General features: G+C 46.9%; 1 protein-coding gene across 1 annotated transcript in view; it reads left to right on the top strand.

Moving 5' to 3' along the window:
* Window positions 1–2,169: 2,169 nt before the first annotated feature.
* The window catches only part of LOC126232176 (ras-associated and pleckstrin homology domains-containing protein 1-like), a 239,834-nt gene continuing 215,049 nt past the window's right edge, over window positions 2,170–26,954 (top strand). The window contains exon 1 of the mRNA XM_049942473.1: window positions 2,170–3,280. Within this exon, the coding sequence (XP_049798430.1) occupies window positions 3,143–3,280 (138 nt within the window). The 5' untranslated portion in view covers window positions 2,170–3,142. The remainder of the gene's footprint in view (window positions 3,281–26,954) is intronic.

The following is a 26,954-nucleotide window of genomic DNA, read 5'->3' as shown; positions in this document are numbered from 1 at the left end:
TGTTAAGTCTTGTAGTAATAATGTCGTTACCAGTGATTTTGAGATTTCGTTAACTTTGCAGGACGCTTTCGTGAAGAATGTGCAGTGACATACTTTTTTGTCGGTGAAATTCGCCGGAATAAAATATGCCAGAAATTCGGTCATGTACGTTGCCCAATCAAAATTATGTAATTAAATAAAAATCGTAGTTTGTTTCAGTGCTAGCTATTCCAACAACCTTAGACTTTTGCGACTTCATCTTTCCTTTAGCCTTACATTGCGGTGATCGTGGAGTGCTAGGATTGTTTAACCCTAGGACGCCCAATCCTTTTTTTCTAACTTGGATGCGTAAGGGGAGGGTTCGGCGAGCCCACAGATTTTAATAAGTTTACTCACGAAAAATTACAACTTCCAAATTGGTTTATGTATTTTAACTAAGGCATCGGTTTATAAATGTTGTTAATTGTTATAAATATCGGAACGAGTAAATAAAAAAATTGACATATTACAATACAAAATACAGATGTGTTCATATACAATAGACTACCGAGTCCTCAACTTCGAGGCAAGAAACACACTTCACAATTTTTTCTGAATGTGTGTTACACACATGTTTATGACACTGTCCACAATACTGTTTTGGTTCACTTAGATTTTTGTACTTCTGCTTCTTTGTTTTAGCTTTTCTTACACAAATATGGCACCGTCCTTTCACTGCAGGAGGCTGACGTGCTTCTGTTGTCACTTCTTTGATTTTCTTTTGTAGATTAGTCCCTATTGATTAATCACTTTGGTTAGATAACCCTCTTACATTGGCACTTCTTTCTTCTACCTGCAATTTGACTAGTTCCATCCCACCTTGCAGTAGATAAAGTTTCCGTTTGTCGTGTTTCTTTTCATTCCATCTCGGATGTTGCCGGATGAATATGGTGGTTGCATTGATAGCACAAATGTCGATGAGAGAGTAAAATACAGATAGAGGCCATCTCTTTGTTCCCCTGTTGCAGGTGCACATACGCGCCATTTGATCAATGGTATCAATTCCACCTTTAGTGGAATTATAATATGCATTTATCTCGGTTTTATTGTTCTCTCCTCCAACAGTGCCTTTATCTTGGTGCGTTGTTGACAACATCAGTAATTTTTTACTCGGTTTCGTTTTTGCTGTGTAGGACACCAAAGTTACTGCAGGCCTACGTGTTGGGAACTGCACTGACTCACTGCAACTTTACAAGATAAATAACAGCTGACTGACGTCAACAATCACTTCCTCTGAAAGTAAACCGATTGTTGCGAATAACAAGAATACCGACCGACAAGAAACTAACTTGCATTGCTGTAGAAATGAGAAATATGAAATCCTACTGAGGGAAATTTTCTATAGCACGGAAGCCTCGGGGGAGGGTTTGTTGGACACATAGTAAGTTTTAGTTTTTCTTTCAAAGCAGGAATTTTCTATAAAATATATTGACACTAACGTTTCATAAAATAGCCAACAAACAATAACTCTAAGGGAATATGTAGTGTGAAAGTTACTTAGGCAAAAGCAGGGGACATAAAAAAATTGTGGGTCCAACGAACCCCCCCCCTTCCCCCATTAGGCGTCCTAGGGTTAATCGCACTAGGTAGATCTTGGCCCTTATGACTTCGTGGAGGAATCAATGTGACCCTCAGACTAGAACGTTTGGAGACCCCTGCTCTACGTCAATAAAGCGAAACGCGTCTGGTGAAAAAAATCGCGCATTTTTGTAGTTGCAACGACAGAACATAAGTACCTTCAACAATTGTAAAGCAGCCACGGACACAGTGTGGCCGCAGTAACCGGGGGAGACGCCGGCGAGGTGACGACCTCGTTAGCTGCCTCCCCCCCCCCCCACCACCACTCGGCCCCGGTTAGTTACCTGGCAGCACCTGCCCCCCCCCCCCCCCCCACCTATCCAGCACGCCGGCCAGGCAGAGATTGTTCGTGCCGCGACCGGTTTGTCGGGCAGTCAGTCGGAGGTGCGTGTGCTCCGTGATCGAACGCATCTGTCGGCGCTGCGGTTTCCGCGATCGCCGCCGTGTGTCGGAGGAAGGAAGGCAGAGGTTGCAGCGTGGCGGTGCACCTGCCGGGCCGCGCAGCTGCCGTGAGGGGGAGGGGCGGCGGAAGTGGAGGGGGGAGGCGGCAGGAAAATCTCGGCCGCCGGCCGCGCCGCCTCCAGTGCCGACGCAGGTGCGCCGCGTTCCGAACGCGAGCCGTCTCCAGCTGGACAAAGGAGCTCCCTCCAGCAGGGCAGCGACAGCAGACCGTGCCGTTACCCAGCCTTCGTTCTACTGGAAAGTCGGCCGCGCTCGCCTCCAGATATTACGTGAGCTCACCTTCGCTGCCTCCCTTCCTAAAGGAGACACACAAAAAAATAGAACGGCGCGTGTGAAATGAACAGTTCAGTCTGTGCCTGGCATCAGTAATATCGACGCCACAGATACATTAAAAAGCGTATTTCGTGTCAAATATAGCCGTGTGGGTACCATCGCAGATGTCCGACAAGCGCCGTGTGGTACGAAACAATCCGAACATTTATTAATTCGTTAAAAATCCCTCACCAGAACTCTTCTTCGTACTGCACTGCGAAAAATTTCAGTAATCTCGTAATCTTGCCCTTTTTTCTGCACACTATAATTGCGTAAAGAACAGAACAGTCGGCTAGCTCGCTTCGCCGTGCTATCCGCGAGTTGTTTGTTGCCGAGATACTGCCGGCCGAGTTCGCAGATATTATTAACTCGTGTGACAATTGCCGAGCGCCAACGACGTTACTCGAGAAGTTCGGCAAACACCTGAAGTGCGACTCTCGGTGAGACTGCGACGCTACGATTCGCAGACAATTTACGTGCTCCGTCGGCATTTCGTAACGAACGGCGAGAAAGAAAATAAACTCGAGGTGCGATCGTCGGCGGGTCAGCGACAATAATAGTGCTCCGGCGATGTTACGTAACGAGTAAGAGGGAGAGCAAAAACATCGGAAGTGCTTCTGTGGTTTGTACTGTGAAGCGGCAGGCATTACAGACAACGGAATGGCGGCTGCGGAATCGTGTGTCGTTCGCGTGACGCGCGCGCGACTCTGACTCAGGTGCTGGCGTCGCTTCGATCGAGCGAGACACGCGGTGAAAGGAGCTGACTCGCAACATGCTGTGCGGCATTTCTCGGCCGCGCAAGGCGCCCTCCTGCGACGACGGTTTCGCCGAGGACCGGGATAAGGATAAGGACACGGGACACTGCAGGACCTGCGGCAGGAGTCCTGTCATGGCGCCCAGGAACACGCAGGTCAGTCGCCAGCAGTGTGTCCCCATTCTTTTTTTTATTGCCTGACCCTTCCACTCAGCTGCTCAGATCTCAGTTACATCTGTTATGGATTACCAGTAATCGAACTCGCCTGTAAAATAAATAGCTTCGCACATCTGATTACTTCATAGGCGAATTTCAATGTGTTTTCATTTAATTTTCATCAACACGAGTGCTATGCAGTTCACACTTAAAAGCCTGGCAGAAGGTTCTCCGAAGCACTTTCAGTTAGTTTTCTCTACCGCCCCATACGCTAATAGCGGGTAGGAAAAATAGACACTTGAATCTACCTGTAGGAGGTCTGATTTCTCTTATTTCATTTTAATGATCATTTCTGCCTGTGTAGGTGGGTTTCAACAAATTATTTTCGCATCCCGATGAGGAAGTTGGTGATTGAATTTTGTGGAAAAATCCCTCTGCAATGAAAAATGCCTTGTCTTAATGGCTGACATACCAAATCGCGTTTCGTATCTGTGACGTTCTCTCCCGTGTTTCGCAATTGTAAGAAACGCGTTGCCCTTCTTTGAACTTTGTCGATTTTTCTCCGTCAATTCTATCCGATGCGGATCCCACACCTTAAAGCAACACTCCAGGGCAGGGTGGACAAGCGTAGTGTAGGCACTCTCATTAGGAGACGTGTTGCATCATCTAAGGCCCTAGCCACACGACATTTCCAAGTCATTTGCAATTGGTTTTGATATTCTGATGACTTTACTAGACGGTAAATGACACTATCTGCAAACAATCTAAGACGACTGTTCACATTATCTGCCAAATCGTCTAAGTAGATTAAGAGCACCAGAGGGCCAATAGCACTTCCTAGGGAACGTCGGATATCACTTCTGTTTTACTCCATGATTTTCCGTCAATTACTTCGGAGTGTGACCTATGTGACAAAAAAATCACGATTCCAGTGGCACAACTGAAGCGAAACTCTCTAGGCATACAATTTGAGTAAAACTATCTTGTGGTGGGAAAGTGTCAAAAGGCGTCTGGAAATTCAGAAAAATGGAATGAATTTGAGATCCCCTCTTCATAGCACTCGTTACTTGGTGCTAATAAAGAGCTAGTTGTGTTTGACGAGAACGATGTTTTCCGAATACGTGCTGACTGTGTTTCGCTGGACCGATACCGTAAGGTAGTTCATTTCAAACATGTAAGCGAGAAAATATTCAGAAAAAACAGTGAAATTAAATTTAAAGTTGGTTGGAAGTCGCTAAATACATGCATTATCAAACAATGGGTTAATTTGCGTTCATTTCGTATCTCACTTCGCCCATCATCGTTTTTGCCCAAACAGTAAAAGCCATCTACTAGTTTTAGTGTCTGATTTCCCAATACAATTCCCTCTGCATCACCTGATTTTCTTACATTCCTCCATCCTTGTTTTAATTTTGTCGATGTACATCTTACAATCCGCTTTCGAGACACTCTCTCTTCCGTTTAGTTGCTCTTAAAAGTCCTTCGCCGCCTGCGACTGAATTACAGTGTCATCGGTAAACCTCAAAGTTGTTGATTTCTTCTTCTTGAACTTCAATTGCCTGTCGAAATTTTTGTTCGGTTTCATGTATTGTGCGCTGGTGATAGGCTGGCTGCTTGGCTCTAAACATTATGGGACTTAACATCTTAGGTCATCAGTCCCCTAGACTTAGAACTACTTAAACCTAACTAACCTAAGGACATTACACACATCCGTGCCCGAGGCAGGATTCGAACCTGCGACCGTAGCTGCCGCGTGGTTCCGGACTGAAGCGCGTAGAACCGCTCGGCCACCTCGGTCGGCTGGGGATAGGCTATACAACCCTAGTTACGTTGAAATACCAGTTTCGGAACGTGGGAAAAACGAACCGATGGGCCTGTGTTCTGACACGGAAGTTCAGTTTTGAAAATGTCCTTTTTCCAGTGATGTCTGCAATAACTAGAGACAGCTACACTGTTTGAGCGACCCTAAAATTTCGAACACTTTTTAGCGACTTGTGTGTAACAGTTTGTGTGAAATGAGGTGTGCAAGAAGTTGACCTTCCGCTCAATATAACCCATTTTCAAACTGCCGCAATTCCGTTGACCGTCGTCTTAAGAACCTCAACGCGACGCGTTTCGCCGGCCGCCACTGAGACTTGGACGCGAGGGAGGGGCGAATGCAACTTAATGTTTATTAGCTGCCCGGCGAGACATTCAGTAGAATAAGCCCTTACTGGTTCTGAGGCATCTGTATCAGTCTATGGCATTCGAGACTTTGTGTTTAGTTTTGTGCCGACACTTCGACTTGTCATTGTGCGGCATACAGGGTGCACCTGTCGATGTTGTTTCGTGCAACCCGCCATGTTACGCCTGGCCTTCAAAAAAACCACGCCCGAGATTTTTACATTGTGTCGCTAGCTACGCGCAGACTGTTGGTCCAACAGAAAAAAATGGACAGGACCTTTTTGTAGGAAATGTAATGTAGTTAAATTTTGTACCGGGATAAGTTTTCGCTGGAGGCCACGGTTTTACAGTTACTCAAGAAAATCGTGGGAAAGTGACCTCGAAACACGCCTCCAAGCCCAATCGCATCCCTCGCCTGTCAGTATATGTCGTTTGTTGTTCCAAACGAGTTTCGGTCTCGTCCCACAAGTCAGCGAGGGAGAGACACATCGTTCGTTCTTAAGTTCGCAAGCCGCACCCCAAACTCCCAGTTCCTCGGCTGATGATCTGCCTTACCCACGACTGAACCTGTGTTGTTATTCTTTTCCTGTCCCAACAAAGCGTTACACACAGATATTTGTACGCGTTGGCCGATTTCAACTGTGACTCAGTGATATTGTAGTCACTAAATCAGTGGCGGCTCGTGAGTATACATTTTGGGTGTTGTCAAATTTTTAGATTCAGATAAATTCGAGTGTGTGAAATTAATAGCATCTGTTGTATAACAGTAGTGCTAATCGACAATTGCCGGCCGGGGTGGCCGAGCGGTTCTAGGCGCTACAGTCTGGAACCGCGCGACCGCTACGGTCGCAAGTTCGAATCCTGCCTCGGGCACGGGTGTGTGTGATGTCCTTACGTTAGTTAGGTTTAAGTAGTTGTAAGTTCTAGGGAACTGATGACCTCGGCAGTTAAGTCCCATAGTGCTCAGAGCCATTTGAACCATTTTTGAATCAACAAGTTTACACAACTACAGCCACTGCCAATAATGATGATGATGATAAGTTGCGTAACGAATCTGACAAAAAAATTCTTTGTCGAATTTTATTCTTTATTACGTAATTAAGTACAGAGTAGGGCAATATCAAAATAACGTATGTTTTGACAACTCTCTATTTCGCATTTTTGTGTAAGTGGCAGTTTTCGAACTTTTCCATTTTTTTCGGAAAAATGTTTAAGGTCCCTAACAATTTTATTCGTTCGCGAATTTACTTCCGGGAGGAAAATCATATTCTTACGCTGCACCCACACAACAACCTGTGCTAACTGCACATTTCCTTGTTAAATGTTCGCTTGTAGTCACGCCCAGTTGCTTTCGTCACTCTCTCAATCAAAAGATACCTTCTTGGAGGCCCTAGTTCCTTTTGCGGCTGACTGTTCCCGGTAACTTACTTTTCTGTCCCCAGAATGGGATTTTCACTCTGCAGTGGAGTGTGCGCTGATATGAAACTTCCTAGCAGATTGAAACTGTGTGCCGGACCGAGACTCGAACTCGGGACATACGCCTTTCGCGACCAATTGCTCTATCGGGTCAAGCACGACTCACGACCCGTCCTCACAGCTCTGTTAGCATTAAAAAAAAAATCAAAGTAGGTGATGTTTACACTGCACACGAAAGCCGATTCCCGCACACTAAACAACCAACTCGAAATACAAAGTGGCATTTGTGGAAACGGTTAAACCCAAAGAGAAATGTCTACTAACGTGGTCACGTGACTAGAATGAAGATGATGCGCTGCCACCCACAAGGGCCTAAAGCACTCTGCTGTCGATGCCTCTCGTAAGTGAATATCAGTGATACAGTTTCCTGTGAGGTTTCATATGTACAATGTGGGCCGATAAACGTGACTCACTAGAAGATTTCAGAACTATGACTAAACGCTAGTCTCGCAATGGACAGTTATGTGGCTCTGAGCCCCAAGGGACTTAACTTCTGAGGTCATCAGTCCCCTAGAACTTAGAACTACTTAAACCTAACTAACCTAAGGACATCACACACATCCGTGCCCGAGGCAGGATTCGAACCTGCGACCGTAGCGGTCGCGCGGTTCCAGACTGAAGCGCCTAGAACCGCTCGGCCACTCAGGTCGGCAGCACGAGTCAGCCGAGGTTGAAAGCGGAGAGGCGAATCAGACGTCCCGGCAGGGAGCGCAGTGGGAAGTGCCGGTTAACGCGATCTCGGACCGTACGGTTTGTTCACGGAAACGGACGCGCGTAAAGTGCCTGCGTCAGCACATTTCCTCCCGTATCCACACGGTAATCGTGTTCTCTCCGTAGTGTATATAAATAAAAGGTTAAACGTACACGACGAACACGTTTTAACGCAAAAAAGCAAAATTCCGTCTACAGTCAGTAAGGACATCAGCTTACGAAACTTCAGGAACTCGGACAAACTCGGTGGTCAGAAAGGCAGCACCTAACATTTACGTGACGGAGAGGCGTTCAATTAAGCAGTGGAACAAATTTTTTCCCGGATAATTTAGGTCACAAAATACAGAATCGTGGAAAACTCCCCCTTCAGTGCCCACAGTTCCACGAAGCTCCGCTAGCTGGCGGCGCTGTACGTAGCCGTCTGGAGCGGAGCTGCGGTCCGAGCAGAGAACGGGCTTCAAGTTTCCCAGAAATTTGTAGGCGCTCGCAGAATGTCCACGGTCCCCTCCAATGCTAAATTTGTGATCCCTTGATGCCTCACAACATGTCCTACCAACCGATCCCTTCTTTTTGTCAAGTTGTGCCACATACTCCTGTTCTCCCCAATCCTATTCAACACCTCCTCATTAGTTATGTGATCTACCCATCTAATCTTCAGCATTCTTCTGTAGCACCACATTTTGAAAGCTTCTATTCTCTTCTTGTCCAAATTATTTATCGTCCACGTTTCCCTTCCATACATGGCTACATTCCATACAAATAGTTTCAGAAACGACTTCCTGACACTTAAATCAATACTCGACGTTAACAAATTTCTCTTCTTGAGAAACGCTTTCCTTGCCATTGCCAGTCTACATTTTATATCCTCTCTACTTTGACCATTATCAGTTATTTTGCTCCCCAAATAGCAAAGCTCCTTTACTACTCTAACTGTCTCATTTCCTAATCTAATTCCCTCAGCATCACCCGACTTAATTCGACTACAGTCCATTATCCGCGTTTTGCTTTTGTTGATGTTCATCTTATATCCTCCTTTCAAGACACTGTCCACTCCGTTCAACTGCTCTTCCAGGTCCTTTGCTGTCTCTGACAGAATTACAATGTTATCGGCGAACCTCAAAGTTTTTATTTCTTCTCCACGGATTTTAATACCTACTCCAAATTTTTCTTTTGTTTCCTGTACTGCTTGCTCAATATACATGTTGAATAACACCGGGGAGAGGCTACAACCCTGTCTCACTCCCTTCCCAACCACTGCTTCCCTTTCATGCCCCTCGACTCGTATAACTGCCATCTGGTTTCTGTACAAATTGTGAATAGCCTTTCGCTCCCTGTATTTTACCCCTGCCACCTTCAGAGTTTGAGAGAGAATATTCCACTCAACATTGTCAAAAGCGTTCTGTAAGTCTACAAATGCTAGAAACGTAGATTTGCCGTTGCTTAATCTTTCTTCTAAGATAAGTCGTTGGGTCAGTATTGCGTCACGTGTTCCAATATTTCTACGGAATCCAAACTGATCTTCCACGAGGTCGTCTTCTACTAGTTTTTCCATTCGTCTGTAAATAATACGCGTTAGTATTTTGCAGCTGTGACTTATTAAACTGATAGTTCGGTAATTTTCACATCTGTCAGCACCTGCTTTCTTTCGGATTGCATGTTCATTGGGTGCAGAAAACTCACCAGGAGTACAGTACGGCGCCTGTCAAGTTCCGCTCGCTCCTTATCGGTCTCACTTTGCGTGGTTCGTCGCCTAAACGTATTTTGTGCATCACGTGACGTGGAACGTGACAAAAGGCTGGCCGCCGCTCCACGTGTGTGGCTGCGCCGTGCGTGCGCGCGCTTGCCCTTGCCGGCCGGCGCCGAGGTCACATTCCAGCAGCCTCCAGCGAGCGCCGGCCCGGCAGCGCGACTCCGCAGCGCCCTCTGCTCACCCAGGCGTGCCGGAAGCTGGCTAGGTAGCTGGCTGACTGGAGCCTCCTTGTCCGGCACGTTTGTCCACTGCTGCTGTCGAGTTTCGCGATCGCATCCAGTTTTGTGGAAGTGGGATGTGTGGGTGGAGGAAGTAAGGTTGGGGGTGGGGGCGGACAGATTGTGACGAGGTCTGCCCCCCCCCCTAACGGTAGACGATGCGATGCTAGCACCTAGAGAACGTTTTCGTATAAGAGACGAAGCTAGTGCCACTCTGAAGTCACAATCGGATGCCAGTGACTGAGATGTATCCGGTAAAAACGCATGTCTCTAGAGACGGACGCTCGAATTCGAGACCTCTGTCTTTCGTGGGCAGGTTGCAAGACCCCCCCACCATACTTACAGGAAACCCCCAGCATTGCCAGTGGGTCGCAGAGATGACGTAAGATGCGTAACTGTGATTGGTTGTGCTCCTCCATCCGAGTTTTGCGGAGCCCGAGACGACCCGTCCTCGGACTGTCTTGCTGAGTCGTCGTGTAGGGCTCTTTCTTCCTGTTTTGCCGACAAGCTCTGCTTCCTGCCATTCTGACGAAGCGGGAAACTGCATTACTCGGAATAATGTTCAAAAGGGATGCCGTTAGCCAATGTGGCCGAGCGGTTCCAGGCGCTTCAGTTTGGAACCGCGCGACTGCTACGGTCGCAGGTTCGAATCCTGCCTCGGGCATGGATGTGTGTGATGTCCTTAGGTTAGCTAACTAGTTCAAAGTTCGAAGGGACTGATGACCTCTGATGTTAACTCCCATAGTGCTCAGAGCCAGGGATGCCGTTATGACGTACTTGTTTACCGTAAGCTGATATCATCTACATCCATACTCCGCAAGCCACCTGACGGTGTGTGGCGGAGGGTACCTTGAGTACCTCTATCGGTTCTCCCTTCTATTCCAGTCTCGTGTCGTTCGTGGAAAGGAGGATTGTCGGTATGCCTCAAAGAAGGATTGTCGGTATGCCTCTTCAGATGGTTCAAATGGCTCTGAGCACTATGGGACTCAACTGCTGAGGTCATTAGTCCCCTAGAACTTAGAACTAGTTAAACCTAACTAACCTAAGGACATCACAAACACCCGTGCCCGAGGCAGGATTCGAACCTGCAACCGTAGCGGTCTTGCGGTTCCAGACTGCAGCGCCTTTAACCGCACGGCCACTACGGCCGGCCGGTATGCCTCTGTGTGGGCTCTAATCTCTCTGATTTTATCCTCACGGTCTCTTCGCGAGACATACGTAGGAGGGAGCAATATACTGCTCGACTCCTCGGTGAAGGTATGTTCTCGAAACTTGAACAAAAGCCCGTACCGAGCTACTGAGCGTCTCTCCTGCAGAGTCTTCCACTGGAGTTCATGTATCATCTCCGTAACGCTTTCGCGATTACAGAATAATCCTGTAACGAAGCGCGCTGCTCTCCGTTGGATCTTTTGTATCTCTTCTATCGACCCTATCTGCCACGGATCCCACACTGCTCAGCAGTATTCAAGCGTACTGTAACCTACTTCCTTTGTTTTCGGATGACATTTCCTTAGGATTCTTCCAATGAATCTGTGTCTGGCATTTGCTTTACCGGCGATAAACTTTATATGATCATTCGATTTTAAATCACTCCTAATGCTTACTCCCAGATAATTTATGGAATTAACTGCTTCCAGTTGCTAACCTGCTATGTTGTATCTAAATGATAAGTGATCTTTCTTTCTGTGTATTCGCAGCACATTACACTTGTCTACATTGAGACTCAATTGCCATTCCCTGCACCGTGCGTCAATTCGCTGCAGATCCTCCTGCATTTCAATACAATTTTCCATTGTTACAACCTGTCGATGTACCACAGCATCATCCGCAAAAAGTGTCGGTGAACTTCCGATGTTATCCACAAGGTCGTTTATGTATATTGTGAATAGCAACGGTCCTACGACACTCCCCTGCGGCACACCTGAAATAACTCTTACTTCGGAAGACTTCTCTCCATTGACAATGACATGCTGCGTTCTGTTATCTAGGAACTCCTCAATCCAATCACACAATTGGTCTGATAGTCCATATGCTCTTACTTTGTTCATTAAACGACTGTGGGGAACTGTATCGATCGCCTTGCGGAAGTCAAGAAACACGGCATCTACCTGGGAACCCGTGTCTATGGCCCTCTGAGTCTCGTGGACGAATAGCGCGAGCTGGGTTGCACACGATCGTCTTTTTCGAAATCCATGCTGATTCCTACAGAGTAGATGCATATTGAACACGTACTGAAAGTTATGGGAAAAAAAACTTTGTGTTGCCCGTTCATCAAAAACAAAATCATTGTATATGTTCATTAGTTTCAAAAATATACAGGGTGAAAATTATTTAAACCGACAAACTGTGGGAGGTTATAGGGGACATCAAAACAAATATTTTTCTCTAGTGTCATTTTTTCCTATGAGGTGTATTTAAACCGATAGTGGAAGATTTCTCTGGCGGCAAATTAATTAAAGCAACAAACACTTTTCCATTTTTTTATGACCAAGAGACAACACATTAACGCAACCCAATTTTAATGACGGTAGATTTTCAAAAATGCCTCCATTGATATGTAAACAAATGTTGAACCATCGGATCATGTTCGGTCTGACACGGGCAAAAACCCCGGGAGTATTCTGAATTGTTCCTGCTGCTGCTACCCTCTGGGCAACCGAATCCTTTTCTGATGCAACAGGAGTTGCACAAGCGAGAGGGGACATATCTGGGGATCGAGCAGGCCACGGTACAGGACCACCTTTGTCAATCCACGTTTCTGAGAACCGTCGGTCCACGAATCGACGCACACGACGACTGAAATGTGCCGGCGCCCCGTCACGTTGGAACCACACGTGTTGTCTTGTAGGGAGCGGGACGTCTTCCAGCAATTCTGGCAATGCTCTGGCGAGAAAATTGTAATAGTGCCTGTCATTTAATGGCCTGGGTATCACATACGGCCAAATTAAACAGTCCCCAGCAACACCGACCCACACGTTAACGAAGAACCGCACTCGATGAGCGCTAGTAACTGTGGCATGTGGGTTATCCTCACTCCAAACATGCGAACTGTGCATGTTGAAGACTCCATCACGCCCAAACGTTGCTTCATCGGTAAACAACACAGAGGATGCATTTCACTCTGTTCCAGGTACCACTGCGAAAACTGTTCTCTGGGTGGATAATCAACTGGTTCCAGTTTGTGGATACGCTGTAAGTGAAATTGACGTAACAATTGCTCTCGAAGGACTGTTCTTACATTCGTCTGATTCGTACCCATGTTACGTGCAATTGCACGAGTGCTGATTGAATGATCTCGCTCCACATGCTGCAAGACAGCTTCCTCAACTTGCAGCGTTCTTACCGTGCGACGGCGTCCCTGTCCAGGCAATCTGCTAAATGGCCCGGTCTCACGCAGACGTCGGTACAGAGCAGCAAAGGTCGTACGATGCGGGATACGGTGATTAGGATATTGTTGTTGACAAACCTGCTGTGCAGCTCGTCTGTTGTGGTGCGCTACGTAGTACGCACCAACCGTATCAGTGTACTCACTCCAGGTGTATCGCTCCATTAGTAAACAGAGACAATGCACTGCTACAGTGGTGGACAGCAGTTGCCTACAACTGAAGAGCGTAATACGCCCTCTAACAACTGAAGATAGTAATACCGCCTCTGAAGAGCGTAATACGGCGTCCACAGGTTTAAATAATCCTCATAAGAAAAAACGACATTAGGGAAAAATATTTGGTTTCGATGTTCCCTACAACCTCCCAGAGTCTGTCGGTTTGAATACTTTTCACCCTGTAGATGGGCCAAATCGGGTGATTCTTTTTTATACACCCTGTATAGTGAGAAGGTAGGCTTCCCTTACCGTGTGCTTGTGTCAGCAAGTATTTACTAAGCGAGATTACTTGCTTCGCCTGCGTTCCTCGCTAGTGACGTAACGGGTGTAGCCACAGAGCCAGATTCCACCGTCCACTGGTGACGTCACGGTGACGGAAACCTCGTAACTCCATTGTGTAGACTTTTACAAGAGAAGCGTAAACAGTTCCTTAAAAAGTAATACCAAGTGATGCAGCTAAACGTGTTCCTTGCCTGAGTATGTAGTAGAAGGCCTTTGGTAACGGAGTTACTGGTTGTTTTCACACACACACACACACACACACACACACACACACACACACACATCCGGATCACAGGTTTCGATCACCTCTCGTCGGCAGGATTCCCCGGTCTCTCCGGTGAGCGTCGGAACCGACATCCTACTGCCGAGTGCGGGCTTCGTGCAGTACCGCTTTACCCACTGAATGCTACGCGACGTCTGCAGACGCGATGCGAAATTGTATAACTGCGAGATCGGAAAATAAAATGTGTGTGCCTACCTCACACCGAACCTCTGCTGCGGAACTTGAGACTAGCACCCGGGGAAGAGAGGCTTACGGCTCTGAGCACTGTGGGACTTAACATCTGAGGTCATCAGTCCCCTAGACTTAAACCTAACTAACCTAAGAACGTCACACACATCCGTGCCCGAGGCAGCAGCGCGGTTCCGGACTGAAGCGCCTAGAACCGCTCGGCCGCAACGGCTTAGCCACAGCCAGGGGCGGTGTTCCCACGGTGAATTCTCGCTCTGCAGCGGAGTGGTACTGGCTGAGTCGCTAGAGCACAGGTGTGGAGTTCGAGTCTCGATCCGGCACACAGATTTAACCTCCCAGGAAGTTTCGTATCAGCACACACTCCGCAGCATTTCGTTCCATAAAGTCTTCTGTTGTCAACACCATCCCTCCCCGCCCCCCCCCCCCCCACCCCTCCTCCTGCGTCTTCAATAAATCGAACTCCCGCCTATAAAAGAACCTCAAACGTCCGATCACTTTGCCTAGCGGGAATGTTCGCGAGACAAAAAAGCACGACACACAGTAAGAAGTATACAAATGAACAATGGACAGTTGTGTAGGGAATAAGTGTTCTGTATAAATGTAAAAAAAAAAATGCTTAGTTATGCAGAGTAGTGAAAAATCAGATTGCAAATATCAGTGCCTAATAAACAAAGAAACGAAGTAGGTGCCAGCAGGCGGCATTTCCTGATGTAGGCGAAAAAGAAAGCAGGGATGACTGTAAATGAAAACCGACAATTTGTTAACGAACTGGTTTTAGATCTAGAAAAATGAAAGTATAAATATCTTTAATTACAGACCGTTGATGATACTCTACTTCAGTAATGCGAGACGCGTATGGTGAGGAAGACACGCACTTTCTTGTAGTTGTAACGACGGAGCAGCTGTTAATTTTGTCCGACACATTGTGTAACAGAAATGTAACTTTTTTTTAGTAGCGATGTGAATGAACTCACAATTTTTGTTGTTTAGGGGCGATTGCCAGTTTTCGCACCATACAAAAATGTTGTGTATACTTTTCACACATCTTACCCTTGTGCGTGTGTGTGTTGGCTGTAAGCAGAGGCGAGACCAGAAAAAGAGCGTAGCGGATCAGATGTGTGCGAGATGACGCAAGAGCCGGCGTGCGCGGGAGGGGGATTCCCCCCACTGTGCGCCAGCTCATTGTCACTAACTGGCCAATTAGTCCGCGTTCGCCGGCCGGCTTTAGCTGGCTTCCCGTACACAGACACACACAGCTTCATTGTGCTTCTGTACTTTACTGGCCGCTTTGAAGTACGTGCCAGAGGTGTCCTTACTTTGTAGGACGTGTTGCAGTTTCTTACTGCTGGATTTGCTTATCGGTGACCGCTGTAATTTGTCTGCCCTGCTCCTCACGGTACCTGGAGGGCTGTAATACGCAGGCAGCGTAGAACCAGTAAAAGCTGCACTCATTCACCCTTTGGTGAGCCGTGGGAAACGTGTTCCCCGCTACAGTCAACCCGCTCCTAGTCCAGTTCCCACCACTGTACGGTCCCGCCGTTTTTGCTGTACTTTCGCGCAGAGGCATTGTACAGCTGAGTGTTGCCCTGTAGAGGAGCCTTTCAGTGCTGTTTGCGTGACATTCTGTGATTTTCTCCTCAAAGCTATAGTATAAGCTCAATACTTCTGATTTACCCAAATTTATGAAGGAAAACGTAAAACTGGAACGAGGAGAATTCCAGTTTGAAACAAAAGGAGCCATTTCTGCAGTAAAATAGATGGTTAACCGTCCAGTCACTTCCCTGTCCTCAATTCGTGACCCGTGAGAAACAGCCACAGTGAAAAGGAAAAACAAGGATGGTACTAGTACAGCGAGTTCTTGCCCTGAAGTTGTGGCAGAATACAACAGAATAATGGTTCAACGGTTCAAATGGCTCTGAGCACTATGCGACTTAACTTCTCAGGTCGTTAGTCGCCTACAACTTAGAACTAATTAAACCTAACTAACCTAAGGACATGACACACATCGGTGCACGAGGCAGGACTCGAACCTGCGACCGGAGCGGTCGCTCGGTTCCAGGCTGTAGCGCCTAGAACCGCACGGCCAGTCCGGCCGGCAACAAAATAATGGGTGGTGTCGATAAGTTTGATCAATTACGAGAAAGGTATGCTACTGGCAGACGTCCTGTAAAACGGTGGCACAGAACACTTTATTTCCTGGTGGACGTTGCCGCAGTGAACAGTTCTATCCTGTGGAAAATAAGTAAGAGAGAAAGTGGACAGCACGATCAGCTCACATACGGGATCCGTGTAGCCAGGCAATTGGTCGCTGGCTTCTCATCCCAAAAAAAGGCGTGGACGAAAACCTCTCTTTCTGGCAAAAAGGGGTAAAGTACCCGAAGATTTTCGTCATGTGGCTGTAGGGGAGCATCGACCCATTGTAGGAGAAATCTACTGGAGGTGGCACGATTCTAGTACCAAAGCTACGCAAAACCGCACTCGCTGTGTTTGTACATATTGTCAAATACTACTTTGTATAAACCCAAGTTTCAGAAAATTTCATGGCAAGCAATTGTGAATAAGCATTCTAACAAGAGAAGTAAATTTATCAAATAAATATCACATATATAGCCGGGCGGAGTGGCAGTCCGGTTCTAGGCGCTTCAGTCTGGAACCGCGTGACCGCTACGGTCGCAGGTTCGAATCCTGCCTCGGGCACGGATGTGTGTGATGTCCTTAGGTCAGTTAGGTTCAAGCAGTTCTAAGTTCTAGGGGACTGGTGACCACAGATGTTGAGTCCCATAGTGCTCAGAGCCATTTGAACCATTTTTTTATGACATATTGAAAGAGTTGTTTTTGTCATTTAACTCCAAGGAAGGGCAGTGGGAAGAATACCTCCCACCTTGTTGTGTAACCTCACATTCACAGTTGGAGCAAATTTGATATTCTGTATGATAAATATACCTATCTGTCAACTACTATCTGCTCTCCATTCATTAAAAAAACTGCTCGACAATTTTGCCCACGAAAGGGTTGAAGAAGGAATTCAGCTGCCACTCACTTGGGCTGCCGACGTCCCATTACTTTACAAACGACTTAACGTGTTAAGTACAGTCCAAGGGGGAAAAAAGGCACACCTCCACAGAATTGTCCGAATGCGACGGAAGTCGGCAGATCCGACGTACTAATGATAACTTCTTCATAAAAAGTGCTCCACAAATGGATAAAGCCAGTGAGAGGTTGGTCCACCCCAGCCCCTGCCGATTGCTCGACTCGCTCGATGCTCTCCTGAGGCATAACGTGCCAAACTCTCTCCAGTTGTCTCCGCAGACCGTCGGAGGGCCCCACCCGAGTCCTCCCCCTGTTCTCGACTGGAGGCAGAGAGTGGCAGCTCAAAGAGAAGCAGCACCAACTCTCGCCGCGTGCGGGCGGCCGTTATCTTGCTGGAAGGCGAGCCCAGAGGGCCTAGTCATAAAGGGCAACACAACGGGACGTAGTTTCGTGTCGCAGACGATAACCGAAGGTGTGGTGCTGTCAAACGAAACGGCATTGCATTTGAGCAAGACAGTGCCCGGCAAGAGTTTCTACTGCTTGGCAAAGCAGCAAAGGGAGTACGAGGTGCATTCAAGTTCTAAGGCCTCCGATTTTTTTTTTTTTCTCCGGACTGGAAAGAGATAGAAACATGCGCATTGTTTTAAAATGAGGCCGCGTTCATTGTGAATACGTTCCAGAGATGGCAGCACCGTACGGCAGATGGAATTTTACCGCCAGCGGCGAGAATAAGAACTGTTTTAAATACTTAAAATGGCGACGTTTTCCTTACTTGAACAGCGTGCAATCATTCGTTTTCTGAATTTGCGTGGTGTGAAACCAATTGAAATTCATCGACAGTTGAAGGAGACATGTGGTGACGGAGTTACGGATGTGTCGAAAGTGCGTTCGTGGGTGCGACAGTTTAATGAAGGCAGAACATCGTGTGACAGCAAACCGAAACAACCTCGGGCTCGCACAAGCCGGTCTGACGAGACGATCGAGAAAGTGGAGAGAATTGTTTTGGGGGATCGCCGGATGACTGTCGAACATATCGCCTCCAGAGTTGGCATTTCTGTGGGTTCTGTGCACACAATCCTGCACGACGACCTGAAAATGCGAAAAGTGTCATCCAGGTGGGTGCCACGAATGCTGACGGACGACCACACGGCTGCCCGTGTGGCACGTTGCCGAGCAATGTTGACGCGCAACGACAGCACGAATGGGACTTTCTTTTCGTCGGTTGTGACAATGGATGAGACGTGGATGCCATTTTTCAATCCAGAAACAAAGCGCCAGTCAGCTCAATGGAAACACACTGATTCACCGCCACCAAAAAAATTTCGGGTAACCGCCAGTGCTGAAAAAATGATGGTGTCCATGTTCTGGGACAGTGAGGGCGTAATCCTTACCCATAGCGTTCCAAAGGGCACTACGGTAACAGGTGCATCCTACGAGAATGTTTTGAAGAACAAATTACTTCCTGCACTGCAACAAAAACGTCCGGGAAGGGCTGCGCGTGTGCTGTTTCACCGAGACAACGCACCTGCACGTCGAGCTGACGTTAAGCAACAGTTTCTTCGTGATAACAACTTTGAAGTGATTCCTCGTGCTCCCTACTCACCTGACCTGGCTCCTAGTGACTTTTGGCTTTTTCCAACAATGAAAGACCCTCTCCGTGGCCGCACATTCACCAGCCGTGCTGCTATTGCCTCAGCGATTTCCCAGTGGTCAAAACAGACTCCTAAAGAAGCCTTCGCCGGTGCCACGGAATCGTGGCGTCAGCGTTGTGAAAATGTGTACGTCTGCAGGGCGATTACGTTGAGAAGTAACGCCAGTTGCATCGATTTCGGGTGAGTAGTTAATTAGAAAAAAAATCGGAGGCCTTAGATCTTGAATGCACCTCGTATAACACTGCCTCAGGGAACGCCAGACTCCTGTATACTCGATGGTTTTCCGTCCGTTGCTACGAACTGTGACCTCTCTGACAGGAAACTACAAATACAGTCACATAACTGACACGATACTCGATAAGCACGCAATTTCACCACAAGCCGCTTTTGTGGTCCAGTGTAAAAGCCGTTCGGAAATCCAGAAATACGGAATCAATTTGAAATCCCTCGTCAATAGCAGTAAATACTTGGTGCGAGTAAAGACATAGTTGTGTTTCACAAGAAGGATGCTTTCTAAATCCGTCTTGACTGTGTGTCAATCTATCGTTCCCTTCGAGGTAATTCATAGTGTTGGAACACACTATGTGTTCCAAAATCGTGCTGCATATCGACGTTCGGTGGAATGGGGTGAATATTTAAAGCTGCATTTGAAGGTAAATCGTCAGTTGATGGTCCACAGACTCTTGTCTCGAAGTACAGCATTTACAAAAGAACAGTTCTAGCTGAAACTTGATGGCAGATTAAAACTGTGTGACGGACCGAGACTCGAACTCGGGACCTTTGCCTTTCGCGGGCAAGTGTTCTACCATCTGAGCTACCCGAGCACGACTCACGCCCTGTCCTCACAGCTTTTATTCCGCCAGTACCTCGTCTGCTACCTTCCAAACTTGATTCTAGAAACATTTCATTCTAGTTCTAGCTGAGACTGGAATACGGGTGGCGTAACGCGGTGGGGAACTGGCCCAGACCGCTCCGTGTTGACCTCCGCTATTGAGCGGGTTGCAGCACTGCACGGCGAACGTCCGTGTCGCGCGATTTCGGTCTTCCGTCGCTAGTTTGGCGCGGCGGCGCAGGTGTTCAGCTAACACGGCTCGAAAAACGACGACAGCTGCAAAAGTAGAGGGAGAAAAATCTTCGTGGCGTTGTTTCGGAAAGGAAACACTTGTCGAGGAATCGGAGTAACCTCTGGGAGACGTGCTTGTGCAGTGAAGACTATTATAAACACATTTAATCGGAAGAAATCGCACGAAAACCGGTCACGAAGCGGCTGTCTGGGGCGGAGAAACGTCAGCTACTTGGGCCAGGCGAGAAAATTGCAGCAGTAGGCGCTCCACAACTTGCTGCGTCAGTCCAGATGAAGACAGGGGGAAGTGTGTTCAGTCAGAGGCGTGGTTTGTGAAGCCCGAACAGCCCGTAGTAAACACGGACGCGACGGACAGGTTCCACTCGCGAGAGAGGACACGAATCTACTGACGGGGGTGCATCTTAGCTCTTAAAGTTAAGCGGGACAAAAAAAAAAAAAAAAAAAAAAAAAAAAGAAAGAAATATAACTGCCTTAGTTAAACATGGAGGAAGTTCAGGTGACGTGTTGCTAGAATTAACGGAGAGCAGCGCGCTTCTTTACAGGATCATTTAGTAATCGCGAAAGCGTTAAGGAGATGGTAGATAGACTGCAGTGGAAGACTCTGCAGGAGAGACGCTCAGTAGCTCGGTACGGGCTTTTGTTGAAGTTTCGAGAACAGAAACCAGATAGCAGTTATAAGAGTCGATGGACACGAAAGGGAAGCAGTGGTTGGGAAGGGAGTGAGACAGGGTTGTAGCCTCTCCCCGATGCTATTCGATCTGTATATTGAGCAAGCACTAAAGGAAACAAAAGAAAGATTCGGAGTAGGTATTAAAATCCATGAAGAAGAAATAAAAACTTTGAGGTTCGCCGATGACATTGTAATTCTGTCAGAGACAGCAAAGGACTTGGAAGGGCAGTTGAACGGAATGAACAGTGTCTTGAAAGGTGGATATAAGATGAACATCAACAAAAGCGAAACGAGGATGAATGTAGTCGAATTAAGTCGGGTGATGCTGAGGGAATTAGATTAGGAAATGAGACACTTAAAGTAGTAAAGCAGTTTTGCTATTAGGGGAGCAAAATAACTGATGATGGTCGAAGTAGAGAGGATATAAAACGTAGACTGGCAATGGCAAGGAAAGCGTTTCTGAAGAAGAGACATTTGTTAACATCGAGTATAGATTTGTCAGGAAGTCGTTTCTGAAAGTATTTGTATGGAGTGTAGCCATGTATGGAAGTGAAAAATGGACGATAAATAGTTTGGACAAGAAGAGAATAGAAGCTTTTGAAATGTGGTGCTACAGAAGAATGCTGAAGATTAGATGGGTAGATCACATAACTAATGAGGAGGTATTGAATAGAATTGGGCAGAAGAGGAGTTTGTGGCACAACTTGACTAGAAGAAGGGATCGGTTGGTAGGACATGTTCTGAGGCATCAAGGGATCACCAATTCAGTATTGGAGGGCAGCGTGGAGGGTAAAAATCGTAGAGGGAGACCAAGAGATGAATACACTAAGCAGATTCAGAAGGATGTAGGTTGCAGTGGGTACTGGGAGATGAAGAAGCTTGTGGAGGATAGAGTAGCATGGAGAGCTGCATCAAACCAGTCTCTGGACTGAAGACCACAACAACAACAATATGTATATTTTGTTATCGTAAACGTACATATTTTGTCGGTATCATAAACATACATATTTTCGCGATTGTAGAAGTGGTGAAGAATATTTTTCATGGTTTTGTACGTCTTATCATAAACATAGATACATAAACTGAATAGTACTTAACCTTCATTTCTTAGTTACAGTAGCACAAGAAATTTTTATCGCGGACTGATCATTGTGACGGAATTTGGACAAGCAACATAAGCTTCAAAGAATTACGATCTGAACTCAACTCGACGGGCAACAAACCTGTCATGAAGTAGAGAGAATGAATACCGGTTAAATGGTAGCAGAAACTATGCTTTCCCCCACCCCTGTACGATAAAAATCCGGCATTTCTTAAAGTACCTCCTGAATAAAAAATAAACGCCACCAAATCGATATTGAAGACATTGGTACCGAGTTCTCAACTCATTACATTCAAGATTTACAAACGATCACGCAGGTTCCGAGCCTACGTTTTTACAGCCGTGTAATGTTAATTTCAATTTTTCTGTTATACGAAAACGGCATTATAAATATCCCCTTAAACACTAATTGCTGTTTGGTCCACTTCATACGTGCAATATAAAAAGATACATTGTGAAAGATGTGTGAATAGGTTAACCACGTGGAAGGTAAAACACAGGTGAATCCTCTGAGATAGAGAAAACATGGCGGACTACTCAGCCTGTTACAAAGGAGCTCCAGCCGCCAGCATTACGTGACGCCTTAGTTAAGATGAAGGGGGGATACCATATAAGCAATAGAAATAAAAACCTTGGGGGCAGATGAAGGTGTAGAGCAGTGGTTCAGAACAGGTGGTCCGCGAGCTATGCCAGAGGGGTCCGCAAGATGCTATTACAATAAAAAAAATAGATTAATTATACACTCCTGGAAATGGAAAAAAGAACACATTGACACCGGTGTGTCAGACCCACCATACTTGCTCCGGACACTGCGAGAGGGCTGTACAAGCAATGATCACACGCACGGCACAGCGGACACACCAGGAACCGCGGTGTTGGCCGTCGAATGGCGCTAGCTGCGCAGCATTTGTGCACCGCCGCCGTCAGTGTCAGCCAGTTTGCCGTGGCATACGGAGCTCCATCGCAGTCTTTAACACTGGTAGCATGCCGCGACAGCGTGGACGTGAACCGTATGTGCAGTTGACGGACTTTGAGCGAGGGCGTATAGTGGGCATGCGGGAGGCCGGGTGGACGTACCGCCGAATTGCTCAACACGTGGGGCGTGAGGTCTCCACAGTACATCGATGTTGTCGCCAGTGGTCGGCGGAAGGTGCACGTGCCCGTCGACCTGGGACCGGACCGCAGCGACGCACGGATGCACGCCAAGACCGTAGGATCCTACGCAGTGCCGTAGGGGACCGCACCGCCACTTCCCAGCAAATTAGGGACACTGTTGCTCCTGGGGTATCGGCGAGGACCATTCGCAACCGTCTCCACGAAGCTGGGCTACGGTCCCGCACACCGTTAGGCCGTCTTCCGCTCACGCCCCAACATCGTGCAGCCCGCCTCCAGTGGTGTCGCGACAGGCGTGAATGGAGGGACGAATGAATGGAGACGTGTCGTCTTCAGCGATGAGAGTCGCTTCTGCCTCGGTGCCAATGATGGTCGTATGCGTGTTTGGCGCCGTGCAGGTGAGCGCCACAATCGGGACTGCATACGACCGAGGCACACAGGGCCAACACCCGGCATCATGGTGTGGGGAGCGATCTCCTACACTGGCCGTACACCACTGGTGATCGTCGAGGGGACACTGAATAGTGCACGGTACATCCAAACCGTCATCGAACCCATCGTTCTACCATTCCTAGACCGGCAAGGGAACTTGCTGTTCCAACAGGACAATGCACGTCCGCATGTATCCCGTGCCACCCAACGTGCTCTAGAAGGTGTAAGTCAACTACCCTGGCCAGAAAGATCTCCGGATCTGTCCCCCATTGAGCATGTTTGGGACTGGATGAAGCGTCGTCTCACGCGGTCTGCACGTCCAGCACGAACGCTGGTCCAACTGAGGCGCCAGGTGGAAATGGCATGGCAAGCCGTTCCACAGGACTACATCCAGCATCTCTACGATCGTCTCCATGGGAGAATAGCAGCCTGCATTGCTGCGAAAGGTGGATATACACTGTACTAGTGCCGACATTGTGCATGCTCTGTTGCCTGTGTCTATGTGCCTGTGGTTCTGTCAGTGTGATCATGTGATGTATCTGACCCCAGGAATGTGTCAATAAAGTTTCCCCTTCCTGGGACAATGAATTCACGGTGTTCTTATTTCAATTTCCAGGAGTGTATCTCGTATGATAACAGATTTTTTTGCTGTGGCCGCTTCCTGCATGAGTAGAGCTTTAGCGAACGCTCACTTCTGCGGCTAGCGGATTTTTTCACTAATTTCTCTTGGCGTTTCTCAGTTGCGTACTTGGCTGATGTGTTTGAACACTTGAATGTGTTAAACTTGAGTTTACAAGGAAAAAAATGTAGACATGTACAAAGTCGAGGATAGGATTAGTGCTGTGGTCAGAAAGTGACAGATCTGGGCGTCAAGGATAGAGAACGAGTCACTAACTTTTCTACTTTAAAACGATTCTTGGAGTCATCAGAGGAGAGTTTCTGACCAGATCGAGATCAATGTAGCCGAGCGTCTACACAGCCTAGCCACCACTTTTAGAGAGTATTTCGCTGAACCTGACCCCGACGACAGATGGATTCGAAATCCCTTCAGCTGTGAAGAATAGACAAAATCCGAGGCCTCACTGAAGAAGAGCAAGATCAACTTGTGGATCTGTCCGGCTGTGGTACGGTGATAAACATTTTCGTCGGTGATAAAATTACAGACTTCCGGGCATCAGCACGCAAGGACTACAAGAAACTCGGAGATAAGGCAATGAAAAAGATCCTTCCATTTGCAACCACATATCGGTGTGAGCAAGCATTTTCTTCTGTGTGTTTCACGAAAAACAAATATAGGAATCGGCTCGACATGCGGTCGGCTTTCAGAGTGAAAGTTTAAAGTTTGGAGCCTAATATTTCAGAAATAACGGACTCAAAGGTCAGATTGAACTCGTCTAATTAAGAACTGAAAATTAAAACTAACTGTATAGTGATGGAGTACTCTGTTGTAACTGTACTTTTTCAAATAAATAATACCTCGTATGAAATTATTGTTTACTAATTTTTCACACATGTCTACTCAATGCAATCTCAAGTGTAGTACAGTTGAAAGACCAATACACTCAGTTTAAATCTTTTCCTGTCATTTTTAGTTCATTCTCAATTTTTATTTTCTTAAGGAGTGTGTTACACTAAACACGCAGATTTGAAGACAAAGATTTTGAGCAATAATCAGAAATTTAACAATAACAATGATGGCTAAACTGAAAAAGTTTTAAGGTCAATATTTTCCTAGTAATGAATATGTCAATGTTTTTTCTAAGTACCAAAAATAGAAAACGTATAAAAAGACTCTCAATTTGGCTTTTTTAGGTACTCGATACTGTGATATGACAAGGTACCAATAATGCTCGATGAGGGGGGGGGGGGGTCCCCGAGAACATTTTCTCGGTAACCCCTGCTGTAGAGTATAGAAAAATACTGCTACACTTTAAGAGTTTGAGTGCTGGAATCGAATGAAGGAGAAGAGGCTAGCTCTTGGCAGGTGCAAGTTGAGGCAGCCAGTGTGTTTGTGTGTGGGAGCAGGTTAACGGTCCGCCGAGGCCCTGCCACAATACAAACACAGCACGACTGGCCGGCCCTGAACAATGGCCGCGGAAGGCGGGAAGGCGCCGTTCTCCCGGCCCCAGCGGAGACAATGGCGGACCGCTAGGGGAGGAAAGGTGGCTCGAGACGCCGCGAAACGGATGACGGGAGCGCCGCCGGCCGGTGTGGCCGTGCGGTTCTAGGCGCTTCAGTGTGGAACCGCGTGACCGCTACGGTCGCAGGTTCGAATCCTGCCTCGGGCACGGATGTGTGTGATGTCCTTAGGTTAGTTAGGTTTAAGTAGTTGTACGTTCTAGGGGGACTGATGGCCACAGATGTTAAGTCCCATAGTCCTCAGAGCCATTTGAACGGCAGCCCCACATTCATGCTGCACAGTGCGCCGCGACAAGTACGCTCGCCGGACGCCCAGCCACGGGAGCGCACTGTTCTCGAACGCTTCGTGGGCACTGGCTACCAGAAGAGCGCGGCTGCATCTGCTACACGCAACAAACACACTTACATCGGTACTCGGCAAGCCTCCTCACGGTATACTGTAGACTTGGCCACTGTTTCTACGTTTCGATACGTGGAACTGTTTCAGTGTCTCGGAGCGGCTGTGGTTCACTGTTTCTAAACACTGGTGTTTCATTCCGCCCCTGTCTCGGATAACCGGACCGGATTCGATCTCGAGCCAGACACAGAAACTGCATCGTTGTTTCAAAATAAGGCTGTTTCAGTCCACCTGTGCTTGGAACGGACTAATTGTGTCGAAACAGCGATGTTTCATTCCGCTCTGTGTCTGACGAGATTCGCGCTCGGCACAGGTACTGAAACACAACATAACACTTCGTGAAACACTTTAAAGAGTGTCGAAATCTTTTTGACAAGCAATAGCATGAAGCTTAAGATATCCGAAAATAAAGCTTCGTTTCTAGCTGACTGCCCTATTTCGAAATGGCGTAACATTTGCTTTATAAACATTAACCAAACAATAAAACAACGCATACTATTCACATCCAAAATAATAAATATGTGAAAATCATTCAGTTAAATTACACTTTTTTTATAACATACGTTTCTCTGGTCATCTACAGTAATCATATTAAGAAACGCAAATAAGCTTACAACATTCTGAATAAAAAAAGGTGTGGAGTGACAGTTATTAGACATGTACATAAATTTGATGTAGGTATAATTGCAAGCAATCTGTTTGACACATCTCTTATAGTGTAATGGTGAACGGGAAGGGCTGGGAAGCATGGTGAATTTATAGTAACGGTTCGAAACACCTTGAAAGACAAAATTATTTTTTTATATTTTGTTATTTATTCGAATTATTTGGCGTTATCTGTGACTCTATAGTCACTGTGGGTATTATCCACAATGATTCCCTTTCTGTGCATGGAAATTAGCAGGATGGGTATATTACCCATACTAACGGAATGTGGGAATCCCAGTAGCATATCCGTTGTTTCTGCAGTTCGCTCCCACCTCCAGTTCCGTTCGTGGTGGTTCTTCTGTCTTCAGCTGTGGCTGTCCTCAGCCAATTGAAAAGTATGAAAGTCACACGACACGAAAGCAGCGCATTTGCTGCAGGAAATACGAAACTGCCAAGACGCCTAAGTGATAGCTTCATGCTTTCTGCGATGTGATTAGCGCTCTCGCACCTCATTTGTGTTTATATGGACATACTTATACAGTATAAAATATGTACGTTTATTAGATTACAAAACACAAACTGTTTCACTGTTTCGAAACAGCGTATCGAAACATTACATTGTGCTGTCTCATTTGTTTCCAAACAGTTACGTGTTTCAGTTTGCCCATCTCTAGTATACTATGTCGGTAAACTGAAGAGCGAGCGAGCGAGTCCCCACTGTGGCTACCCAGCCA

Source organism: Schistocerca nitens, unplaced genomic scaffold (assembly GCF_023898315.1).
Source record: "Schistocerca nitens isolate TAMUIC-IGC-003100 unplaced genomic scaffold, iqSchNite1.1 HiC_scaffold_465, whole genome shotgun sequence".
Classification (NCBI taxonomy): domain Eukaryota; kingdom Metazoa; phylum Arthropoda; class Insecta; order Orthoptera; family Acrididae; genus Schistocerca; species Schistocerca nitens.
The sequence above is the reverse complement of the archived record's forward strand: the minus strand, read 5'-3'. Positions and strand labels throughout refer to the sequence as shown.